Consider the following 24,040-nt stretch of genomic DNA (forward strand, 5'->3'; position numbering starts at 1 on the left):
TCAATCATGATAAAAACCTATTGTCATAGACTAAATGAATGAATGAATGAATTAAAGAGTAAAAAATAAAACAAAACAAACAAACATTTTATCATAGGGCTACAAAATGTGGGGGGAAAAAGAATTAGAACGGGCTTGTTTGGCATTCCCTGTGAGCTGTAATGGTCATAAGCTTTGTGCATGTAATGTTGAGTTAACATTAGTTGTTCATTAAGCCTATGAATGTGCCTCGAGTCTTTCCGTTTTGCTGAAGGGAGGCGCTGCTCGCGCGATCGTCGTCATTCTGAGTTTCTCATGCGCTCTGACAAGTGAAAGAAGGAAACGTTTTATTTCGCTGTGACCGGACTGCTTGACCGAAGACGCACAGATAACGGTTAGATAATAACACTTTATTTATACTGCTCATTTATCACCAGTCAGTAGCATGCGATGTGGTTTCACAATGATTATTTGATATCGATGCGTTAAAGTTTGTATAAAGCCTGCGTTTGTAATAATGACAGAGCTGAATGTACTTTCTCTGACAAACGAATTACTAATTTACTGAATTACTTTCCTTGCTTGCCTATATGCTCCAGTGAGCTCCGTGTGGTCTGGTTCCCAAACGCTCTCATCTTAATCTGTAATTTTGTTTCACAAAAGAAAGAAATGCGCATGACCTGAACTGTATTTTGGGAGGAGTATCCCTTAAAACGTTACCGCCGGGGAAAAGGTACCACAATCTTTAAGAATAATACAATATGTAAAACAGTTAAGTTAATTATATAAATTGCATTACAAATAAATATTAAGATCAAAGAAACCCTAAAGGTCCATAGCCTTATATTAATCTATTTAAAATTGTTGTTCACAACAGGATCTGATTGGCGTTGTTGGTTTTCTGCAGAAACACTTTCTGTACAAAAGTAAATTAATAAAGCACATCTCAGCTAGCCAACTCTGGTGACCGTGCCTTTGTAACTTTATGATGTTTTAGTAAGTTATTGCACATTTTTGATGATCAATAATTGCGTTTAGGTAATTGTGTTTATGTATGATATTTGTTATTAATATCATATTAAATATGAATGTATTTTAATTGCTTATACATTCGGATTACACATTTTTAACATAAACAAGCTAACAGATTTAATGTGATGCATATTTATCAGTAATATAAGAATCAATGAAACAAATTGTGAATGTAAATGTTTAGATAAACAATAATTAGGTTTACATGCATTTGGTTTACAAATGCATGTAAACCAATCACATGCATTAACTAATTTAATATAGCTTGTTCTATATTTAGCCATATTTAAACCATGTTCATACTTTTAACTGCAGAAAGTTATTTATGCATTTATTTATTAGAATGCAATTAAAAAATGCATGAATGCAAATTTTAAACTATGGCATGAACATTCCTTGTGTGTTTAAATGACATGAATGCAATACTAAATAGCAATAACATGGAAGAAAATGGTAGCACTTTATTTTACAGTCCTGTTCCTCATGTACATACTATGTATTATAGTAATTACAATAACTATGTAATAACTAGGTACTAACTGTGAACCTACCCCTAAACCTAACCCTACCCCATGTAGTTACCTTCTATTACCAGAACTTTCTTAGATAAATACACTGTAAGTACACTATAAGTACATGTTAGTACACGTACTGTAAAATAAAGTGCAACCAAAATCACTCTTGAACACTTTTCATAAGAGCATTTTCATCAGGGTTTTTACAAAAGTGCTCATTTGTACATTTGGCCCAAAATGGGACAATGTGAGCATTAGCTGTAAACACTTTTATGTCGTGTTTTATTCATACTTAAGACTGGAGTGCGCCCTCAAGCTGTAAGTTTAGAATTGACGCATCTCTCTCTCTCTCTCTCTCTCTCTCTCTCTCACTCTGTATATATATATATATATATATAGGTGCATCTCAAAAAAATTTATATCATGGAAAAGTTCTTTCTTTTTTTATTTAATTTAAAAAAGCAAACTTTCTCATATTCTAGATTCCTTGCATACAAACTGAATTTTTTTTATTTAATTTTTTTTAATTCTAATGATTATGACTTACAGCTTAGGAAAATTACAAATTCAGTAGGCCTATCTAATATATATATATATATATATATATATATATATATGTATATATATATATATATATATATATATATATATATATATATATATATATATATATATATACAGTACAGACCAAAAGTTTGGACACACACTGAAGGCATCAAAACTATTAATTAACACATGTGGAATTATATATGGAATTATATACATAACAAAAAAGTGTGAAACAACTGAAAATATGTCATATTGTAGGTTCTTCAAAGTAGCCACCTTTTGCTTTGATTACTGCTTTGCACACTCTTGGCATTCTCTTGATGAGCTTCAAGAGGTAGTTACCTGAAATGGTCTTCCAACAGTCTTGAAGGAGTTCCCCGAGAGATGCTTAGCACTTGTTGGCCCTTTTACCTTCTGTCTGCGGTCCAGCTCACCCCTAAACCATCTGGATTGGGTTCAGGTCCGGTGACTGTGGAGGCCAGGTCATCTGGCGCAGCACCCCATCACTCTCCTTCTTGGTCAAATAGCCCTTGATGCCTTCAGTGTGACTCTACAATTTTCATAGTCATAAAAATAAAGAAAACTCTTTGAATGAGAAGGTGTGTCCAAACTTTTGGTCTGTACTGTATATATATATTTTCTCAAAGGTCAATAAAAAAACAGAAATGTCCAAGATCTCCAAAGCAGGTTTAATTATGCACTCAATACTTGGTTGGGGCTCCTCTTGTATGAATTACTGCTTCAATGTGGCGTGGCATGAAAGCGATCAGGCTGTGGCACTGCTGAGGTGCTGCTGAAGCCCAGGTTGATTTGATAGCAGCCTTCAGCTCCTCTGTATTGTTTGTCAGATGTTAGTTATCTTCCTCTTCACAATACCCCATAGATTCTCTGTTAGGTTCAGGTCAGGTGAGTTGGCTCGCCAATCAAGCACAGTAATATCATGGTCACTATGGGCATGTGCTAAAGCCCTGCTGGAAAATGAAATCAGCATCTCCATAAAGCTTGTCAGGTTAAGGATGAATCAGAGTTTGTCTGAGTCACATCGTGAACACGGAAGAAGAAACATACAGACACAGCCCAGGCAGAGGCAAATTGTCATCAGATCACGTAAACAGTGGAAAATGAATAGAAATGATGATTCTGTCTGAAGAAATATGAAGTTAACGAGTAAATATATCTATTTATCTCCATGTACATGCATCTTTGGACTATAAACCCTCATTGACACTGTTCAGTTAATCTATGTGAACACAAATAAACCACTGCAGACATGAATAAATATGAATGCATGGTGAATTTCTATTCTAAAAATGACACATATAGATTTATTATTCTGAACTCCTGATTATAAATTACTAAATTACTGTCACTGCAACAATGTTTAATCAAAACATTGGTCAAATATTGAAGCTATAGTCTTTAATGTTTCAACTGATGTACAATTTCTCCAGATCAAGTAAGAGAGTGATGTTTAATGTGCTGTGAAAGTGAAACAATAATAATCCGGGGCTGTCACCGATCTTTGACCGCAAAGAGGATAAGTGCACTGTGCTCACATTTATTTTTGCATTAAATTACAAATAAAAAAATAAATATCAGCTTGTGTCTTATACTGTGATGTCGAATTGCAGAATATATTTTAGTACATGCATTTGAGAGACTTCTTGTGTGCTGCTTATACATGCACAGTTTGCAGCTTTAATTGCCTATTTGGTAATTTCATGATTTAGCTGATGACAGAACGAGATATGTATGCTCGTAGTTTCTTGTGCAGGTTATTTATGATGAAGTGATATAGAGTGTGCAATGCATATTTGAGTCATTTCATGAAACCTGTCCGATTTGAGTCCCTCTGGCCTTTTTTTTTAAGTGTATTTTACCTATTGGGTCACCAAAATCTATTTTTTAAATCTTTTTGTATGAATTGAAATGTCTCCTTTAATACGGTTTAAAAACATGACATACGTTTTATCCATATATTAGAAATTGTTTTTATTTTCAGTGGACACCACCTATTTTGTCACGTTCCCCTTGGCCTTCTATGAAAGTGTTCTTGTGATATGAATAATGAAATGAGAGAAAGGCAGTGGCGCCCCCAGAAAATGTTAACAGGGGTGGCCAAATGAGGCAACAGTAAATTTTGGGGGTGGCACATTAAAATAAAGAAAAAAATTAAGGGCTTGCAATATAGACAAAAAGTTCTCTGTGAGTTCTAGGATTTTATCGATAACGATAATTACACTATTTTGCTGAGTGTTATTGTGCTGATATCTTATTTTTAATTGTGCTGACACCTGATTTTTTTTTTTTTAACCTTTAGACCATTGTTTCTAAAAGTGTGCACCATATTTTAGGTCAAATACTTGCATTTGGGCTGTTACCAAGCAAATGCAATCAGTATCAACAAAATTGATCTTTGCAATGTAGATAAAACAGAAGCTGCATCTGACAGTGCCATTCAGATGTTTTTACACACTGTTCAGCTCCGTGGAACATGGAATACTTTAACCTGCAGTTACAAATGAACAAATAATGTTTTGATATTTTAAAGATAAAACATTGAAAACTGATGTTTGAAATTATTTAAAAAATGAAAACGTTCCATTAAATGTGAAATTAAAACCGCCAATAGGTGGCAGCAAATCACTGTTAATAAGTGAGTCATTGCGATTGAACTGAATCATTTAAACGGTTGATTCATTCAGGAACGAAACACTTTAATGTTGCTCAGAGACGCAAAACTGTGGCTGCAGCAGGTGCTGCACTTTTTTTCACTTCTTAAACTATTGTGAATTTACATTCTGCATTTAAATTAATAGTACCCACTGCAAATAATCCTAGGGGTGGCCGCAGGGGTGGCCAGAGTTTATACAGGGGTGGCCGTGGCGAAAGGTCCATACATTTTGCTATTCTCATAAATATCTATCTGTACTTTCATTATTATTATATGTTAATTCATTATTATTCAATAAAATCATATTATTATTATTCTAGTTCCGTACCTCAGCAGTGGCGGCTCGTGGGTTTTAAAATAGAGGAGGTACACTAATTGTATTGGTCTGGGGATCCCTGCCGATTGTTATTATTATTATTTAACCACTTTAAAATTGATTTTTGGGGGCTTTTAGACAGAAAACTTAGAGAAAACGACACACATACAGCAAGATAATATAAATTCACTTACCTGTCCTATCACTTGAAACAAACATCCATTCCTTCTTAAAAGTCTGTAGTAGAAGATTTCCTGAGTTGTGCTTAAGGCTAATGTAGTAGAAGATTTCCTGAGTTGTGCTTAAGGCTAATACAAAACAGTATTAAATAAAAAACCACACATAATTTTTTACTGTATCTCTGTCAATCACTCTAATATTTAGTTAAACTGAAAAGTTAAATTGACTGAGTGCTGTGTGTCACTATGTTCAATCAGTTATGTGAATGACTCTGTTATGACACATGCACTGTAATATTTATATTAAATATAAAAATTTCAAATGAAAATACAAACATAATCGTTTAATAAAGTATTCGTTAATGAGTGTTAAGGGCTAGATTTTTGCTGGAGGAAACAGCAGTGGTGTGATTAGCGTAGGGTTGCCACCTCCAGCGAAGTGATAACTTTCCCATTCAGTCCTACATCTGGAGAGTCTTGTGATCAAAGGGCAGATGTGAGTTCTAGATGTTTTAAACTGCGCAGGTTTGTTTACAACATGCTGTGCTCATGTGAAAGGACTTTAACAGCACACGCTCTGGAGACTCCATCGCTATGGAAACAAACACGTCAAAATCACGCGCAATTGAGCTTCTCTTATATATCTTATGAAACTGATTTCATTATAATTGCTATTAGTATTATAAACAGTGCAGAAGTCCCTCGTGACCTTTTGTAAACTATAATGATGAAAAAGAACTGTCATTATCATCTTAACCCTAATCTATCGATAAACACACACCTTGTGTCCTTTCTACTTCTGTTTGATTCTGCTTGCACTGTGCGCTGAAGAGAACACTGAAAGACAATGAGGAGATGAAGTATGGAGCTGTTTTCATACAGTTTATGGAGCTCACTAAAGTCCCACTAAAAATGGCCTAGCGACACCCATGCTTCTAACGTCCATTTCGGAGAACCAGGACAAATATTTCAGCCAATCGCTCAGGCAATAAGTGGTACCAAAATGAAGCACCGAAATCTGAGTTCTGATTCAGTTTGTTGCATACCGGTTGCATATGCATATGGTACCCAGCCCTAGAAGTGACACCATATAATTCTTCTGAACAACACTGTGATCAGACATAGGCAAGTTACCCCCTTCTTTTATAACTATAACATTATTAATATTGTGATATTGTGATTGTCAAGCTCAACGACTCAACCATGTTACATCAAATAAAGACAAAACGATTATTTGTGAAAATGATCTTTGTTATTTTTACAATATACATGATTTCTTAATTTTTTATGCATACCATGTGCTCTCCTGTTATTCACTACATTTAGATCAGGGGCCGTTTTGAGCAAAAAATCACAACCCTGTCTCACCCAATCCTGTTATTTATTTGATCATAAATTGGATGTGAGGTTGTGATGGTGTTGTGTTTTTAATTAATTTTAAATTAATTATTATATATTATATTTGATAAAGAATCGTATACCACAGACATCAAAGCTGTGTGTGTGTGTGTGTGTGTGTGTGTGCACATGCACGTGTGTTCTGCCTAGTTTTTTACATCTCAGTGTTCAGTAAATTCTACAAACAATACCCTATAATGACAATGTGAACGAAGTTTCTAATCTTATAATAATAACCTAATAATAATTAACATCGGGTTCAAGTCTGGGCTCTGGCTGGGCCCCTCTGGGACATTCATACAGTTGTCCGATAGCTACTCCTTTGTTATCTTGGCTGTGTGCTTAGGGTCATTGTCCTGTTGGGAGGTGAAACTTCTGAGATCTGAGATTCTGAAGCATTATCATTAATGCCATCTCAATATTTTGGTGCACTGAGCTTTTTCTTCTACTCTGACGAGTCCCTCAGTCCCTGTCACTGAAAAACATCCCCACAGCAGACTGAGACCAGCACATTTTACTGTTGAGATGTTACTCTGCAGGTGATGAGTAGAGCTGGTTTCCTTCAAACATGATGCTTGAAATTGAGGTTTATTAGACCAGAAAATCTTGCCTGAGGTAGTCTGAGGGTTTTTTTGCAAATGCCAATTGTGTTTTCATGTGTATTCACTGAGGAGAGGATTGCAGGGCTTAATGTTCTCCGGCATCGTGCTGGATTTCCGGCGTGCAGCGTTTAATCCTACATTTAAATATAAAAATAAAAATCTTGTTGATTGATATCACTTTTGAGTCCATGCGTTCGCCTACCAATTGTATGAGAGGTGCAACTTTCACTCTCAACCAAACTAACATTAGTAGCCAGTCAGAATGTTTTGCTTTTATAAACACGAGACGCGCATAGTATTCAACTGAAGAGTCGCAACTCTGATGAATAGAGAAGCGCGACAAAAAGCTGTGAGGCGAAATGGTCAAATATACCCATCTAGCGCGGATTTACAAAGAAAAGCTCATTATAAAGCAGCGGAGCTTTGTAAACCGCTCAGAGTAATCATGTCATCTCCATAAGAATGATATGATTGCCAAAATATATTTACCGGGATTTCTGAAACGGTCCTGTTCACACATAATCTATTAATGGTAACTTTACCAGTAATTTACCAGTGAAGACTGTATGTGTGAAAGGGGATAAACTCTTCCTCTGTATACGCTGTGAATTTTAATTGGTTAACGTAATCTGGAAAAACCGTGTGCATTATCTTATTAGATTTGTAACGTAAATGATTTATAAACCTTTGCCAACACAGCAGATATATCAACCTGTGTCTAAATATACCATGTATTGTACATCGCGATTTCAAAATAAATGTTTCTGCACGTGGCCAAATATTAAAATTTAATGGATTTAAATATTGTTTAATCAAGCTGTAAAGTGAAACGTCACCAGGCCGTTGGCGTCCTCTGCAGGTATTTGTTTTAATACATAATGTACTTAAGTTATGTTCATGTTATATATATAGGCATATTATATTATGTATTTTAACACTGTTGTTCAAAACAATCTTGTAATTTCTTGGTTTTGATGTTTTATTTGAGCCAATTATTATTGCTTCATTGTTAGTTTATATATAAATAGTCATACTAAAGCCTGGTCTGTTTTTTACAAAAAAAAAAAAAAGGATAACTCCTAATTCCCCAAAGAATCATTAGTTACAGCCCTAGATTAGTTAAAATATTTCTAAATACAACTGCATTGTTTTACTTTTTGTAATAAAAACAATATTCAAATATTGTCACATTCTATTGAACCAAGTATCTGTACTTGGTCTCATCTCATTAGCTAAGTGTATTGTCACACCCCTAGTGCTGATAAGCGGTGATATAGCTCATAATTTTCCAAGTGTATGATACAGACAGCTTTCATTCTGCAGGTCAATCATATATTCATTAAAATGAAAATCAGTTTGAATAAAGAAAGCAATAACTTTGCCATAGTATCCTTTCAAATGTTAAAGTTGCCACAGTCATTGCATGTGCTGCCCCGCCCCTGGAAAAAAGTTCAGGCTCAGGATTTGTTTTTGCTTTAACCCCTGGGATTGAGATTTTAATTGATGAATACGAACATAGTGTAAACATGAACACTAAATAAACTGATCGGATTGATTAGCACATTTATGATATAATATGACCATGACATGAGAAATATTATTTCATGATATATATATATATATATATATATATATATATATATATATATATAAAAGAAGCAAATTACAAAAAAATAAAACAAATACGATAGAGATACAAATAAAATCATTTTTTCCAATACAATAGGATTAATTATCATTAATCTTCGGAACACAAATTAAGGTTGTTAGAATTAAACAATAATGAAGTTATTTTACAATGACAGAACAGTGAAGCTTTGAAAATAATAAACTATATATCAATCACATCATTTTTTTTTTCTGAAATATGCAGTAATAACTGGGGATGCACCTACACTGAGCTCCTGTACTCATACTCGATAAATGCCCCCAGATACCAAACTCCAATACCACACAGCATGTGATAAGTGCCATATTCAGACAAAGAAACACAGAAAACAGACAGCACAATGGATTTATTAGAGATTAAGGATGTCTACGAATTATATGTATGCAATGAATATAATGTTAAACATTCAGTATTAACACCTGTATAACTGATGTGCGCAAGCTGATAAGCAAAGCATGCTCAGTCGATTAAGCCAGGGTGTCCACAGGTCCTTAAAAAGTCTTAAAATGTCTTAAATTTGGATTCGATGGGTTTTAAATATTGTTGGTCACATTACCGCTACAATATCTTCAGTCTGACGGACCTAATGACTGTTTACAATCATTGGATATACCGAAGATGTTTTCTTCCTTGCTGTAAGTTACTGCATCATCAGAGAGACATGACAGATTGTTGTTCTTGAATGAATCAACTGTGTAAATGATTCGGTTCAGTCGCAATGACTCATTTATTAACATTAACTGGCGGTTTTAATTTCACGTTTAAAGTCTATTTATTTTTTTAATCAGTTCAAATATAAGTATTCGACTTTTCATGTTTAATATATAAAAATATTTATGTATGTGCCCACTAGAGCAAGGATCAGTTTTCCAGGCTCGCTGAAAAGCGGCTCTAAGCACTTTTTACCATTTTCCCCAAACACATTGGCACGACCTGTTCAGTCCTCCGTGCTTCTCTATCTTTCTTCCTCTATGCTTCCATTTTTTCCCCATAGTACACTCAAAGCATCATGGAATAGTAACAAATGAAATATATTTCTGATTATTACACACACATGCTATACAGATAATGTAGAGTCGTGCATTAATCTGGGTGATGACAGATATTATGGGAGGGGCTTGATGGAGCGTCGGAGATGCAGATAACATGATCTTGATCCTTAAGAAACTTTAATTAATGCTGTTACATAACAAATCTGTCCAAATATAAATTTAAATGAATAGCTAATTACTACATTGAAATAAAAAGATAAAGACTACAAATATTAGAAATCATGAATATAGATCATTTGGAATCATGTAAAAAAAAAATAAAAAATAAAATACAGGGCACATTTTATTTATCTATTAGAACATTTATATAGTTTTGTTCTCTAGGCTGTTTCCTTATAAAAGATTGTCTTTTTTTTATTATATGATGTCACAAGCCAATCGCTGCACTACAGCAGCGATGTATTGGTTACACTGGCTACCATGTAGATATTCATGTTCAAGAAACATCTAAAGACTCGTGTTCTTCGACAGCACTTAACCAACTAATACTAGCACTTTTCCTTTTCTTGTCTTTCCATTTATTAAAAAAAAAAAAGCCTGGCTATGCGTTCTGTACTAGACTAACTGAGACTTGTCATGACACTTGTATACTGTTGTTGTTCTCTTGTTGACCTGACTGCTTCTATTGTTCTCATGTGTAAGTCGCTTTGGATAAAAGCGTCTGCTAAATGATTAAATGTTAATGTAAATGTAAACAGCAATTCTTTTTAATTTATACACATTAAATATTACATATATGCATGAAATAAAATGTGTATTTCCATTATAGGTTTAGGTCTTAAATTTCATATAAGGGAGTATTAAAAATGTCTTAAAAAGTCTTAAATTTAACTTGTTCATGTCTCTAGAAACCCTGTGAGCGATTGACAGCACAGATGCCCGAGCTTTTCTTTTGAAAATAACTTTCTCACAGACATCGCTGGAAAGTTTGTAGTTTGTTCGGATATGTCAAAACAGTAGGGAGGGAGTGAGAGAGAGAGCACACTGCTGTTGTGTGATTTTCAATGTTCACTCACTTAGCACATGTATCATTTGGTTTAAAACTAAATCGTAAAAATTAGACCATTTATAGGGGCATTCACTATAAACATAATTTATTTTCAACCTTAGGCATACATGACGATCTGGTGAAAGTGAATCTAGCAGCCTGTGTGAAATGTGCTCGGCTGTATGTGTCCCTTTCATCTGTACAAATACGTCCTTTGCTTGCTTGAGTGTTTCTGCATTATATGAGTGGGTAGATTATGCCACAGTTGACCGCTTCCACTGCTTCGGGTTGTGAGTATGTGGGGTAAAGCAGCACTGTATTATCACACTAGATACATTTGAAAGTTCTGTTCTGCCTACACCCAGCCTAAGCAGGGGCGGAGGCAGCTGCAGGGGGGCGCCCTCGGAGATGAGCAGGCGGTGGTGCTGCTGAAGACTGGGTGTAGGCAGACTGGTTCGGGGGCCTGGCGTCTGACCTGACCACTTGTATGTATAGTGGAACCTGTGTTAGGCCGGGTGTCCATATGTAGCGGTCCCTACGGCGACCCCATATGTGTATTCTTCTACGATCAACTGCTCTGCGGACGAACACCTTGTTTTTCCCTCGACAGAGCCACTCTGTTGTCCCTGCTGGTGTTCTTTCCCCCCTGTAACTAGGCCGGAACCACCCCAGAGATTGCCATATGTTGTACTACCCTGTTGGCTAGTCCATATGTGTAACCGTCACAGTGCCTCTCTCCGGGGTAGGACGTGGCTTCTGCAGTGTTCCCTTTACCAAGGGGCATGCTTTCCTAGCGTTATCCGATGTCACACTTAGTGGGTCTTGCAGAACTGCGGTGACTGACTTTCTCTGCTTGGAGCCCTTAACTCTGCCCCACACTCGGGTCAGACCAGGAGGCTGAAGCAGAGCACTGGAAGGGCTAGCAGCCATGGCTTTTTGGTAGATATTCCCATTCGTCAGAATCACTTCTGACTCACGTTGTAGTGATCTGACGAAGGGGAACGTCTCGGATATATATCGTAACCCCAGAGGAGGGAACAGAGAAGTGAGTCCCCTCGCCACAGTTGCTGAGCTTCCGCTGTACGGCCGGGTCACAGGTCTGGCTCTGAAGCAGAAAAACAGGTATGCGAATGCACCTGCTGCTTGATATATACTTGCGCTGCGATGCACAGCAGCTGGTGCAATTATCACATGCCAATGTGCATTGGCTCGCTTTTTTTCACTCGAAGTAGATAGATAGGCTCTCGCTATTCTGACTCACGTCTCCATTCCCTTCTCGGGGAACGAAGGTTACCATACGTAACCGAAACTTTTTCTGAATAATTGTGAAAGTAAAGTGACATACAGCCAAGTATGGTGACCCATACTCAGAATTCGTGCTCTGCATTTAACCCATCCAAAGTGCACACACACACACACACACTGTAAACACACACCCGGAGCAGTGGGCATCATTTATGCTGCGGAGCCCGGGGAGCAGTTGGGGGTTCGGTGCCTTGCTCAAGGACACCTCAGTCATGGTATTGCCGGCCCGAGACTCAAACACACAACCTTAGGGTTAGGAGTCAAACTCATTAGGCCACAACTTCACCATTGTGGTCCAGTACACACCTTTTTGTCAGAGTTATCTTACATGATCAAGCTGAATTTGTTAGTTCTTGTCATAATTTATTACCATTTTCTAAACTATAATGAATAAACCGTGATATACTTTGAGAAATGTTAAGGGTTAACCACCTAACATTATACATACTCTGTTGGTTTCTGTATCCAATATTTTACACAATTAAATTAATCAGAAACACAGTCCCCCCTCAGAATTAAAACTCCTTGCAGAGTGGGCATTAGGACCCAGAGTAGGTTGCTGCCACTGCCGCCTATTACTGCATACTCAATCACAAACTGAACAAGTCATTGGCTGTGTCTGAAATCGCATACTTCCATACTATATAGTAGGCAAAAAGCAGTAGGCGAGCAAATTAGTATGTTTGAAACCTCAGTATTCATAAAAGAGTAGGCGAAAAATGCCAAATTCTCGCGAGATTCGGTCGTACGTATTATATAGTAGGAAAAAAAGAGTAGGCAAAGAAAGTAGTATGTCCAAAACCTCAATATTCATAAATAGAAGACGAGAAATCCCCGGATGTCCTACTGCTTCAGTCCAGATCCTTGAGTGTTCATCGAGGGACACTTTTCAATCCCAGGATGCAACGGGAGAGCGTCATAAATACGAAGACGAAGAAGAAGCAGATAAATTGCGAGGATGGACGCGGGTGTTTTCAAATGTGAGTATTAGAATCCGGAAAACTTGGTTTTATTTTGTTAATGATGAATTTGTTGAGCTACTGTAGAGCAAACACTTAAACAGCTAAAGGTGTGAAGATGTTAAATAGTATAGTATATTTGTGATTTGCACTAAAATATGTTTATTTATGTACTGTATAGCGAACAGCGGAGCTCCAGCAAGCACACATCACCAAAGTACATTTACATAAATCATATACATGATTACTTAATGTCTAACATCTGACAGGAAAATGTTCGATAAAACATCTAAAAGACATTCAAATAGGCATCTGAGTGAGTGATGTATGTGTGCTATTGTGTAAAATTCACTGTTGTCAACCCTGCTTACATTACATAAATGTGAGTTATTTAAATAAACAATTAAGTTATCGGTTTTATTTGTCCATTATTAATGTTGACATTAACATTGACATTTGTGTTGGATAAAAAGTGAGTTACATAAGCAACTACCTCAACATGTACATTTATTGAGCACATTAATCACAGAGGTAATTTTAATCTTGTCTGGACGTTACAGGGACAGATGAGCACACACGTGTGCTAATTCAGTGTAGAGTGTCTAATGAAGCCCTCTCTTTACCGGAAAGAGAAATACCGCAATCAAAGGATTTGAGTGAGTATACTACATAAATGAATTTCAAATATCTATGTAAATCTAAAGTTGCTGTTTATTATTATTATTGTAATTTCAATTAGTTATTACAGCAATTCTCTGATTCTTGATTTCTGTGCCTTCAAAGAGCTTTTGTTGTGGAACAGGGCCTGCAAGGCCAAATTACTGCAGCATTTGTCAAAAAAAAAGGGAAAACCTAAAACAAAAATATAAAGTAAGCAAAGTTTTTTACTTTTAATACAGAAATGAAATGAACACTGTGGTATTCGAGTGACAGCTTCTGTATTGTTTTTGTGCATTTTTATAGGATCTGAAATGTCCGCAGACTGGCGTGGGCACTGAGGATGGAGAGCCCACAGCAGCATCCTGGAGATGGTATGGTGCCATGGATGAAGCAATTGTGGGCAGACCCTCCATCACTCCACCTGTCCTTGTTGCCTCATCTAAATAAATAAAATAAATGTATGCATTTAGCAGAGGCTTTTATCCAAAGCGACTTACAGTGCATTCAGGCTATCAATTTTAACCTATCATCTGGTCCGGATGTTGCTGTGGCCTCTTCTTCCTCAGTAAGCCCAGCCCCAGCAAGAAAAAAAACTAGAAAAGTGGAGGATTTGATGAAAGAGATTGTGGAGAGGGAAGCGGAGAGACAGCGGGAAGCAGCTGAGAAGGAGGAAAGAAGATGGAGAGAAATGGAGGAGAAAGAAGACCGTCAAGAACGAGAAAGACAAGAGAAAGAGGAGAGATGAGAAAGAGAATCTAGAGAGAGAGAGAAGACCGATGATGCCAGGAAATGCGCGAGAGAGAGGAAAGGAGAGACAGGGAGGCAAAGGAAAGGGAAGAAAGATTTCTTCGCCTGCTTGAAATTCTTTCAAAAAAATAAGTCCAATAAATTATGTAACAAATGCATCTTCTGATCATTAATACATTTGGGTTGGGTTTGTGTAAAAAAAAAAAAAAAAAAAAAAAAAGCATTTTTAAATATTTTATAGATATATCCTACTATGCAAAAATTATAGGCCACCCCTTTCTTTTTTAATCTATTAAACAGGCTTAGAAATAATTATATACGGTCATTATAGCAGTTCTAAAACATCAAATAGTTGCCTAAGACTTTAGTACAACTCGTTTATATGTATCTCAATAAACTAATTCTACATATTCACAGTACAACATTTAAAGACATTATGTAATACTTATAAATTATAATTTATAAAATGAATTCACATTTATAAGTTAATTTAAATATAAAGTGATTGTTTTGTGAATGTGTGTGGTGTAATGCACGGACACACAAGCCATACTTTAAAATGATCCTTTTATTATTGTCTTATCTCATACAGGGATATTCAAGTCAGGTCATGTAGGGCTACTATATTGCAGGGGTTAGTTCCAACACACCTGTTTGTAAATTTCAAGTGGTGTGTTATTATTTGTTTGATTTATATTGTTCAGGTGTGTTCAATTAGAGAAAGGAAAACTCCTATGACCCAAGTTGAACTTGAGACTTTTTACACAAACCAAACCACCTTACATGTTGCAATAACTACACATAGTAGCAGTCATTAAAGGCTTAGTTCACACAAACATATAAATTCAGTCTCTATTTAATTAATTACGATTTAAAGAGCAGCTGAATTAAGCTTTGTGCCTAAGACACTTTTAAAAAAGGCTGTACTAAATATTTTATATTTATGCATTTGGCTGATATTTTTATCCAAAGTGACTGACAGTGTTTTTTCACAGGGACTCCCCAATCTCCCTGGATTAAAGAGTCTTGCTCAAGGACAAACTGGTGATTGCAAACCGGCAACCTTCTGCTTAGTTAAATGGTTTTGCCCACTACACCAAAAAAAGTGATAACACTACAACACAAATTAGCATGTACTAGTAAACGTATGAAATTATTCAAGAAATGGACAACATGAAGTGTAAGTTTATTGATTTTTGTAATATTTTACAGGTAGTCATTCTCATGGAGAGCAGCCACACAAATGTTTGGCGCAGACACAGCTGCAGCAAGATTGTCCCGCACATGTTCTCCCACTCTTGCCTGAGGGTTGTGGGGTTCAGGGGTCCGTCATCATAGTCTTCCTCAAAAATGTCCCCATTGAGAAGAGCGAGATTGTGAAGCCCAGCACAGCATGCAACAACCTCAGGCACAAAGGCAGGGCTGATCTCTAAGGCCTTGAAGAAAATGCAGCGCCAGTGTGTGTGTTCATCATCCCAAAAGCTCTCTCAATGATGTTTCGGGCACGGGAGTGCTTGCTGTTAAAACGAGCCTGTACAGGGTTCTGTGCAGGCTCTCTGTATGGGGTGATGAGGCAAATGGGTGCACTCAGACAAGGATAGCCACCATCCCCGAGGATGCACTTCCCTGGTGGTGGGTACAGGCTGGCAGTATACACAGGACTGTTCCTCAGCACCCTGGCATCATGCACAGTCCCAGGATATTCCACAAAGATGTCACTTAATTTCCCCCGGTGATCAGTGATGGCCTGGAGTTGAATGGAGTGAAACGGTTTTTCTGTTGTAGTAACAGTCAGAGTTATTTGCCGGAGGTTTCATGCGGATATGACAGCTGTCTATTGCACCAACTGCCCTGCTGAAAGCTGGTGACCCAGCCAGCTGTGCAAATCCTACTCCCACTGCCTCCAGGTCATCACCGGTCAGAAATCACCCTCTTCAAAATTCCAATTATTGCTTTGGTCACTATGTGCACAATATCATGCACAGAGGACTTGGGGATATCAAAGGTCTATGACACGACCCTGTAGGATGCTGCATGGGCCAGCCAGTAGAGGAGCACAAGCACCTCGAGGTCCTTGTCCCACCCATGGTCAGATTCCTGTCTGAGTGCAGCAATGAGGGACCTGATGGATGGCAAAGACAGGCGAAGATCGGCATGGTGGTCAGCTACTTCATCCAAATAAAGCTGCAGAATTGGCAAAGCTCCGCTTAGATGGTAGTAGGATGTAGGGTTCACTGCCTGTAAATGCAAACAATAAAAAGAACAATAAACTTAAAGCATTGTTCCATGTCGTGTTGATAATTATTTATATGTTGGTAAATTAAAAATTACATTCTGCTTAATTGACTTAAATATATATTACTTTCTGTGAGAAAATGTGCAATATAATTAAGTATTGATCAGCATTTATCATTATTGTTGTGCTTAAGTGTTGGGGTGGGCAAGCAATGCAAAGCATTCTGAGTTAATCTTACTTTTTAAGTAATGATACTTACATTTTTCCAGTATAAAGTTAACAGCCTTCGCCAAAGACGAGATCTTCGAGCAGCTGTCCGACGTCTCCTCTGTGCAGACATGATTGCAAACATTTTGCTAACATTCAGCGGACCTAAGTTGTGTATATGGTTGACGATCTACTGATGAAATCAGGTGTTGGTGCACCTGTCAGTCATTTATTTTAAGTTGTTGCGCTTTTTTTTACGTCACATGATAACGTAAACATGGCGGATCGCATTCATACTCAACGAGATTTGGCTGTAGAGTACGTACTCTTTTAGCGCTCGTTAAGTAAGTACTTATTGAAATTAAGTACCTACTCATTAAGGATGCGATTTCGGATGCAGCCAGCATGTACTTCATTTTTTAAATGCAGTGATCTAAATCAGTGAATCTAATCACCATTAATATTAAAAGACTTAGGGTATACATTTTAGTACAATAATGTCAATGTGACTGTTTTTGCTCAATTTGTTTAACAAAAATAGTTCCAAACAAACTTCGCAGCAGAATTGTCATGCTTCTCTGAACAACACAGCGTTGTTTCATGACTGAATGATTGGCGTTTTTTGATTAATAATTTGACTCGATTCAATTGTTCATTCATAGAGACAGGTGCCTGCTTCATTCTTGAATGAATCAGCCATCAGAATGAACTGTAACTCACTCATTAAGACATTCACTTGCTGGCTGGTTACTTTCAAATTTAAAAGTAACTTTTTCTGGGGGGGTTTTTCCAACTTTTCCTATATGTGAATAAAACGATGTAAAACACCAAGCTCACAGCATTATTTATGCTGTTGTAAGTTTGCAGTGTAAATGCATTCATGCTGCATTTCGGCTTCATTAAATTGATTCATTAAATATCTGTGTAAATGCATCTATATGCCACTTCAGCTCCGTCTGTTTCTCCAGCAGTAGAAACAATGTTTTTGTTAATACTGATTTCATTTGATTGGTAACAGCCCTATAGAGTCTTATTATATTTAGTGAAATTATTAATAAAATGTAAGAATTTGATATTAAAGACGACATGTCTTTTAAGGGGGTCATGTGATGCAATTTCAGTTTTTTTCTTTCTCTTAGGAGTGTTACCATCTATTGGTGCATAAGGTCTTTGAAGTTGCAAAGACTAAAGACTATAATCCAAAGAGATATTCTTTATCAGAGTTAAGAGTCAACCACACCCCACCGCTTATTCTAACACGCCCCCACATCTCTACATCACAATGTGGGAAGATTTGCATAATGCCGCCCAGATGTTCACACAAAAAAGAAGGTGTACCTTTTATTCTCATTGTAGTATTGTTGTTGCCACCACCGCCATGTCGTATAGACGCTGTGTGTTGCACTGTTAAAGCGAAACTACTATGTTTCTATGTTTGTCTTTCAAAAAGAGGACGATATCCGCTTTGTCATGCCTGGAGCTGATCCATGCTTGTGCAGCCACAGTGGCTGATGAGCAAAAGAGTTAATGTCAAGCCCTGTATACAGTGAATACTTGTATTTATACGTATATTGCAGTTAAAAATATTTAGGTTGAGATTATAATGCCACCTGTTGGTTTGGCATGTTCTTGACAGTGCTTCATAGCATGCTTTTGTGTTTTCATGAGGACAGAGATTTTTTATTTTTTTTTAATAGAAGAATGAAATACTCAATTTATAAAAATACCAGTGTACATGTGGACATGGCCTTAATGTCAATGTCAATGTCACCTTTATTTATATAGCGCTTTAAACAAAATACATTGCGTCAAAGCAACTGAACAACATTCATTAGGAAAACAGTGTCAATAATGCAAAGATGATAGTTAAAGGCAGTTCATCATTGGATTCAGTTATGTCATCTCTGTTCAGTTAAATAGTGTCTGTCCATTTATTTGCAATCAAGTCAACGATATCGCTGTAGATGAAGTGTCCCCAACTAAGCAAGCCAGAGGCGACAGCGGCAAGGAACCGAAACTCCATCGGTGACAGAATGGAGAAAAAAACCTTGGGAGAAACCAGGCTCAGTTGGGGGGCCAGTTCTCCTCTGACCAGACGAAACCAGTAGTTCAATTCCAGGCTGCAGCAAAGTCAGATTGTGCAGAAGAATCATCTGTTTCCTGTGGTCTTGTCCTGGTGCTCCTCTGAGACAAGGTCTTTACAGGGGATCTGTATCTGGGGCTCTAGTTGTCCTGGTCTCCGCTGTCTTTCAGGGATGTAGAGGTCCTTTCTAGGTGCTGATCCAGCATCTGGTCTGGATACGTACTGGATCCGGGTGACTGCAGTGACCCTCTGATCTGGACACAGACTGGATCTGGTGGCCACGGTGACCTCGGAACAAGAGAGAAACAGACAAATATTAGCGTAGATGCCATTCTTCTAATGATGTAGCAAGTACATAGGTTGTTATGGGAAGTGTTTCCGGTTCCGGTTTACCTAATTAATGCAGCCTAAAAATCCTTTAACGGATTTGGATAATAAAAGCATATTAGTATGTTATGTGTATGCCAGGTTAAAGAGATGGGTCTTTAATCTAGATTTAAACTGCAAGAGTGTGTCTGCCTCCCGAACAATGTTAGGTAGGTTATTCCAGAGTTTGGGCGCCAAATAGGAAAAGGATCTGCCGCCTGCAGTTGATTTTGATATTCTAGGTATTATCAAATTGCCTGAGTTTTGAGAACGTAGCGGACGTAGAGGATTATAATGTAAAAGGAGCTCATTCAAATACTGAGGTGCTAAACCATTCAGGGCTTTATAAGTAATAAGCAATATTTTAAAATCTATGCGATGCTTGATAGGGAGCCAGTGCAGTGTTGACAGGACCGGGCTAATATGGTCATACTTCCTGGTTCTAGTAAGAACTCTTGCTGCTGCATTTTGGACTAGCTGTAGTTTGTTTACTAAGCGTGCAGAACAACCACCCAATAAAGCATTACAATAATCTAACCTTGAGGTCATAAATGCATGGATTAACATTTCTGCATTTGACATTGAGAGCATAGGCCGTAATTTAGATATATTTTTGAGATGGAAAAATGCAGTTTTACAAATGCTAGAAACGTGGCTTTCTAAGGAAAGATTGCGATCAAGTAGCACACCTAGGTTCCTAACTGATGACGAAGAATTGACAGAGCAACCATCAAGTCTTAGACAATGTTCTAGGTTATTACAAGCAGAGTTTTTAGGTCCTATAATTAACACCTCTGTTTTTTCAGAATTTAGCAGTAAGAAATTACTCGTCATCCAGTTTTTTATATCGACTATGCAATCCATTAGTTTTTCAAATTGGTGTGTTTCACCGGGCTGCGAAGAAATATAGAGCTGAGTATCATCAGCATAACAGTGAAAGCTAACACCATGTTTCCTGATGATATCTCCCAAGGGTAACATATAAAGCGTGAAGAGTAGCGGCCCTAGTACTGAGCCTTGAGGTACTCCATACTGCACTTGTGATCGATAGGATACATCTTCATTCACTGCTACGAACTGATGGCGGTCATATAAGTACGATTTAAACCATGCTAATGCACTTCCACTGATGCCAACAAAGTATTCAAGTCTATGCAAAAGAATGTTGTGGTCAATTGTGTCAAACGCAGCACTAAGATCCAATAAAACTAATAGAGAGATACACCCACGATCAGATGATAAGAGCAGATCATTTGTAACTCTAAGAAGAGCAGTCTCAGTACTATGATACGGTCTAAATCCTGACTGGAAATCCTCACATATACCATTTTTCTCTAAGAAGGAATATAATTGTGTGGATACCACCTTTTCTAGTATCTTGGACAGAAAAGGGAGATTCGAGATTGGTCTATAATTAACTAGTTCTTTGGGGTCAAGTTGTGGTTTTTTGATGAGAGGCTTAATAACAGCCAGTTTGAAGGTTTTGGGGACATGTCCTAATGACAATGAGGAATTAATAATAGTCAGAAGAGGATCTATGACTTCTGGAAGCACCTCTTTCAGGAGCTTAGATGGTATAGGGTCTAACATACATGTTGTTGGTTTAGATGATTTAACAAGTTTATACAATTCTTCCTCTCCTATGGTAGAGAATGAGTGGAACTGTTCCTCAGGGGGTCTATAGTGCACTGTCTGATGTGATACTGTAGCTGACGGCTGAATGGTTGCAATTTTATCTCTAATAGTATCGATTTTAGAAGTAAAGTAGTTCATAAACCTTAGAAAGATCATAACCAATTGCTCTGCTGTTTTGACACGCTGCACGCTTAAACTGTAGAAACATTGAAATGGTGGTATCATTATCATTAGATCTGCAGTTTGAGGACCCTTGATGTGCAGTCTTTCTTACACTCACAGAGAGTAATGATTGATAAAAATCCGTTTGAGGAGCATGGTTTCACTAAAGGGCTAAAACAGCTCTTTGTGATAAAACAGATGATAAGAGAAACTATAATTTGTGATGCTGTAGCATGGGGTTATATTATCTATATTTATCTTTATATATATCTTTATATCTATATTTATCAAAACACTTGTGCTGTAGCTTGGGGACATCAATTACACTGCACTGTAAAGTCAGAGGTTATGTTATTATGTTTGAAATTAATTATTCATCAAATAGAAGAGCCTTGCGACACCAACACCCCTTCATTTATGTTGTGTTGCACAGTATGAATAAATGTGATTCGACTTGCTATATAATCATACACTGTGTAGATGAGGCTTAGATCAAATGTGTTATAAAAGATATGTATGATGTTAATTTAGTGGGGCTATATGATCTACTGCTGTAAAGGTTTGAAATTCAGTTGTATTAGCAGTATTTATTTATATTATTTATATTTCTTTGGAAATACCGTACAGATTTTGAATAGAAAAAGAGTGTTAATATATTATAGAAATTCAATATTTATATTTCTTTCTTTCATGTTTCAGACACCAATGCAAGAATGGGTCCATCTTACATAACATCTCCAACGGTTAATGATTCACAAGTGTGCCCCTCAATTGATGACTTCCGTAACCAAGTCTATTCAACGGTATATTCTATCATCACTGTCTTAGGGCTGATGGGCAATGGCTTCGCATTGTACGTGCTCCTTCGTACCTACCGCCAGAAATCATCCTTCCACATCTACATGCTAAATTTAGCTGTGTCAGATCTGCTGTGTGTCAGCACTCTGCCACTACGGGTGCTTTACTACGTCAACAAAGGGCAGTGGAACCTGGGGGACTTTCTCTGCCGTTTAAGTTCCTACGCACTGTACGTCAATCTCTACTGCAGCATCTTCTTCATGATGGCCATGAGTTTTACCCGCTTTCTAGCAATTGTGTTCCCAGTGCAAAATCTGAGACTAGCCACTGAGAAGAAGGCATGGATTGTTTGCGTGTGCATTTGGGTCTTCATTTGCACCACCAGTTCACCCTTCCTCCTCTCCGGACAGCATACTGATCCAAAGTCTAACAAAACAAAATGTTTTGAACCACCAGAAACATCCAAAAGCCTGGATAAACTGATCATGCTGAATTACTTTTCCCTAGTGGTGGGTTTTATTATTCCATTCCTGGTCATCTTGCTGTGCTACGCTGGCATCTTGCGCACTCTACTTAGAAACACCAACAGTGCTAACAAGCAGCGTTACACACGTAACAAGGCCATTCGGATGATTGTTGTGGTGATGCTTGCTTTCTTGGTTAGTTTCATGCCTTATCATATACAACGCACGCTGCATCTCCACTTTAAAAACCGCAAAGAAGCTAACTGTGAGGAGATTATTTATATGCAGAAGTCTGTGGTTATCACCCTCTGCCTGGCTGCTGCTAACTCATGCTTTGACCCAATGCTCTACTTCTTCTCTGGAGAGAATTTTCGACATCGACTATCCACCTTCCGAAGGGCTTCAGGATACATCATTGGAACTCACAAAGGCCGCCATGCTGTCCAAAGCTCCCCGCCTGTTGAAGAGAGTGAATTGCAAAGTTGTAACGGTTCAAACAAACTCAGGTAGAGGCAATATAATTGCTGATTTTTTGTCAATATAGAAGCAGACTTCTTGAGACTAAATAAATATTATTATTCAAAGTAGTTTTAAGAAGAAGCAAAAGAAGAGGTTCTTATGTTCTACATTTGAATATTAAGACTGTAAAATGGCACTATGGATCTTGTGCATGATTACAAACAATATACATTTCAAATATATACAGAGTTCTGGCATGAAACTCTAGACGGTGCAGTCCGATATTTCTAACTCAATCTGACCTAATGACATAATTATCGCATGGCACAGCTGATTGGTTTTCTCCTGTATCGGAAGCCAATGAGCTCGCTGCTGAACATTTGAATATATGACAAGTGCTTGCTGTAGCAGTTCACAGCATGCTTCAGAAACCCTCCACCTTCCCCAGCTCCACCTGTAAAGATCTACTATGAGGTGATCATGTAAGCTATATGGCGGTTATTTCATGTATGTTATATTTGTAGCAGCTGTATGTCATACATTCTCACAGCAGCATTTTGTGAATGTATTGGCAGTAGCAGCAGCACAGCAGATCTATTTTGCCAAGACCAAATACATCAGCATTGTCATGTACATTACCATGCCAATCTGAGAGTTGTCATGACAGATATATATATACCAAAGACTTGTCATTTGCACTTAAATATTGTGGCTCTTTGGTTAGTTTTGATTGCTTCTATTGTTATCATTTGTATGTAGCTTATGATAAAAGTGTCTGCTAAATGACTTTACATTTAGTCATTTAGCAGACGTTCTTATCTAAAGCGACTTACAAATGAGGACAATGGAAGCAATCAAAATCAACAGAAGAGCAATGAATAGAGCAAGCTAGTGTATATACATTTAAAAAATGAAGGGAATATATTTGCATTTGCAAAGCATTTCATAGTACTGATAACTGAACTCCCTAGTAAATTGTTTTTGGATGAAGTATTTATTTTTTGTT

The 24,040-nt window shown here is 37.3% G+C and overlaps 1 protein-coding gene across 1 annotated transcript; it reads left to right on the top strand.

Moving 5' to 3' along the window:
• The first annotated feature begins 242 nt into the window (after nt 1–242).
• Nucleotides 243–24,040, top strand: cysltr1 (cysteinyl leukotriene receptor 1). Its single transcript, XM_059516841.1, has 2 exons — nt 243–373; nt 22,013–24,040. Exon 2 carries the CDS (start codon nt 22,027–22,029, stop codon nt 23,083–23,085), a length of 1,059 nt encoding a protein of 352 aa, XP_059372824.1. The 5' UTR covers nt 243–373; nt 22,013–22,026; the 3' UTR covers nt 23,086–24,040.

Source organism: Carassius carassius, chromosome 29, assembly GCF_963082965.1.
Source record: "Carassius carassius chromosome 29, fCarCar2.1, whole genome shotgun sequence".
Lineage (NCBI taxonomy): Eukaryota > Metazoa > Chordata > Actinopteri > Cypriniformes > Cyprinidae > Carassius > Carassius carassius.

What these genes read in the sequence shown, in the direction of transcription:
- cysltr1 (XM_059516841.1), top strand. Translation starts at nt 22,027, where the DNA reads ATGGGTCCATCTTACATAACATCTCCAACGGTTAATGATTCACAAGTG.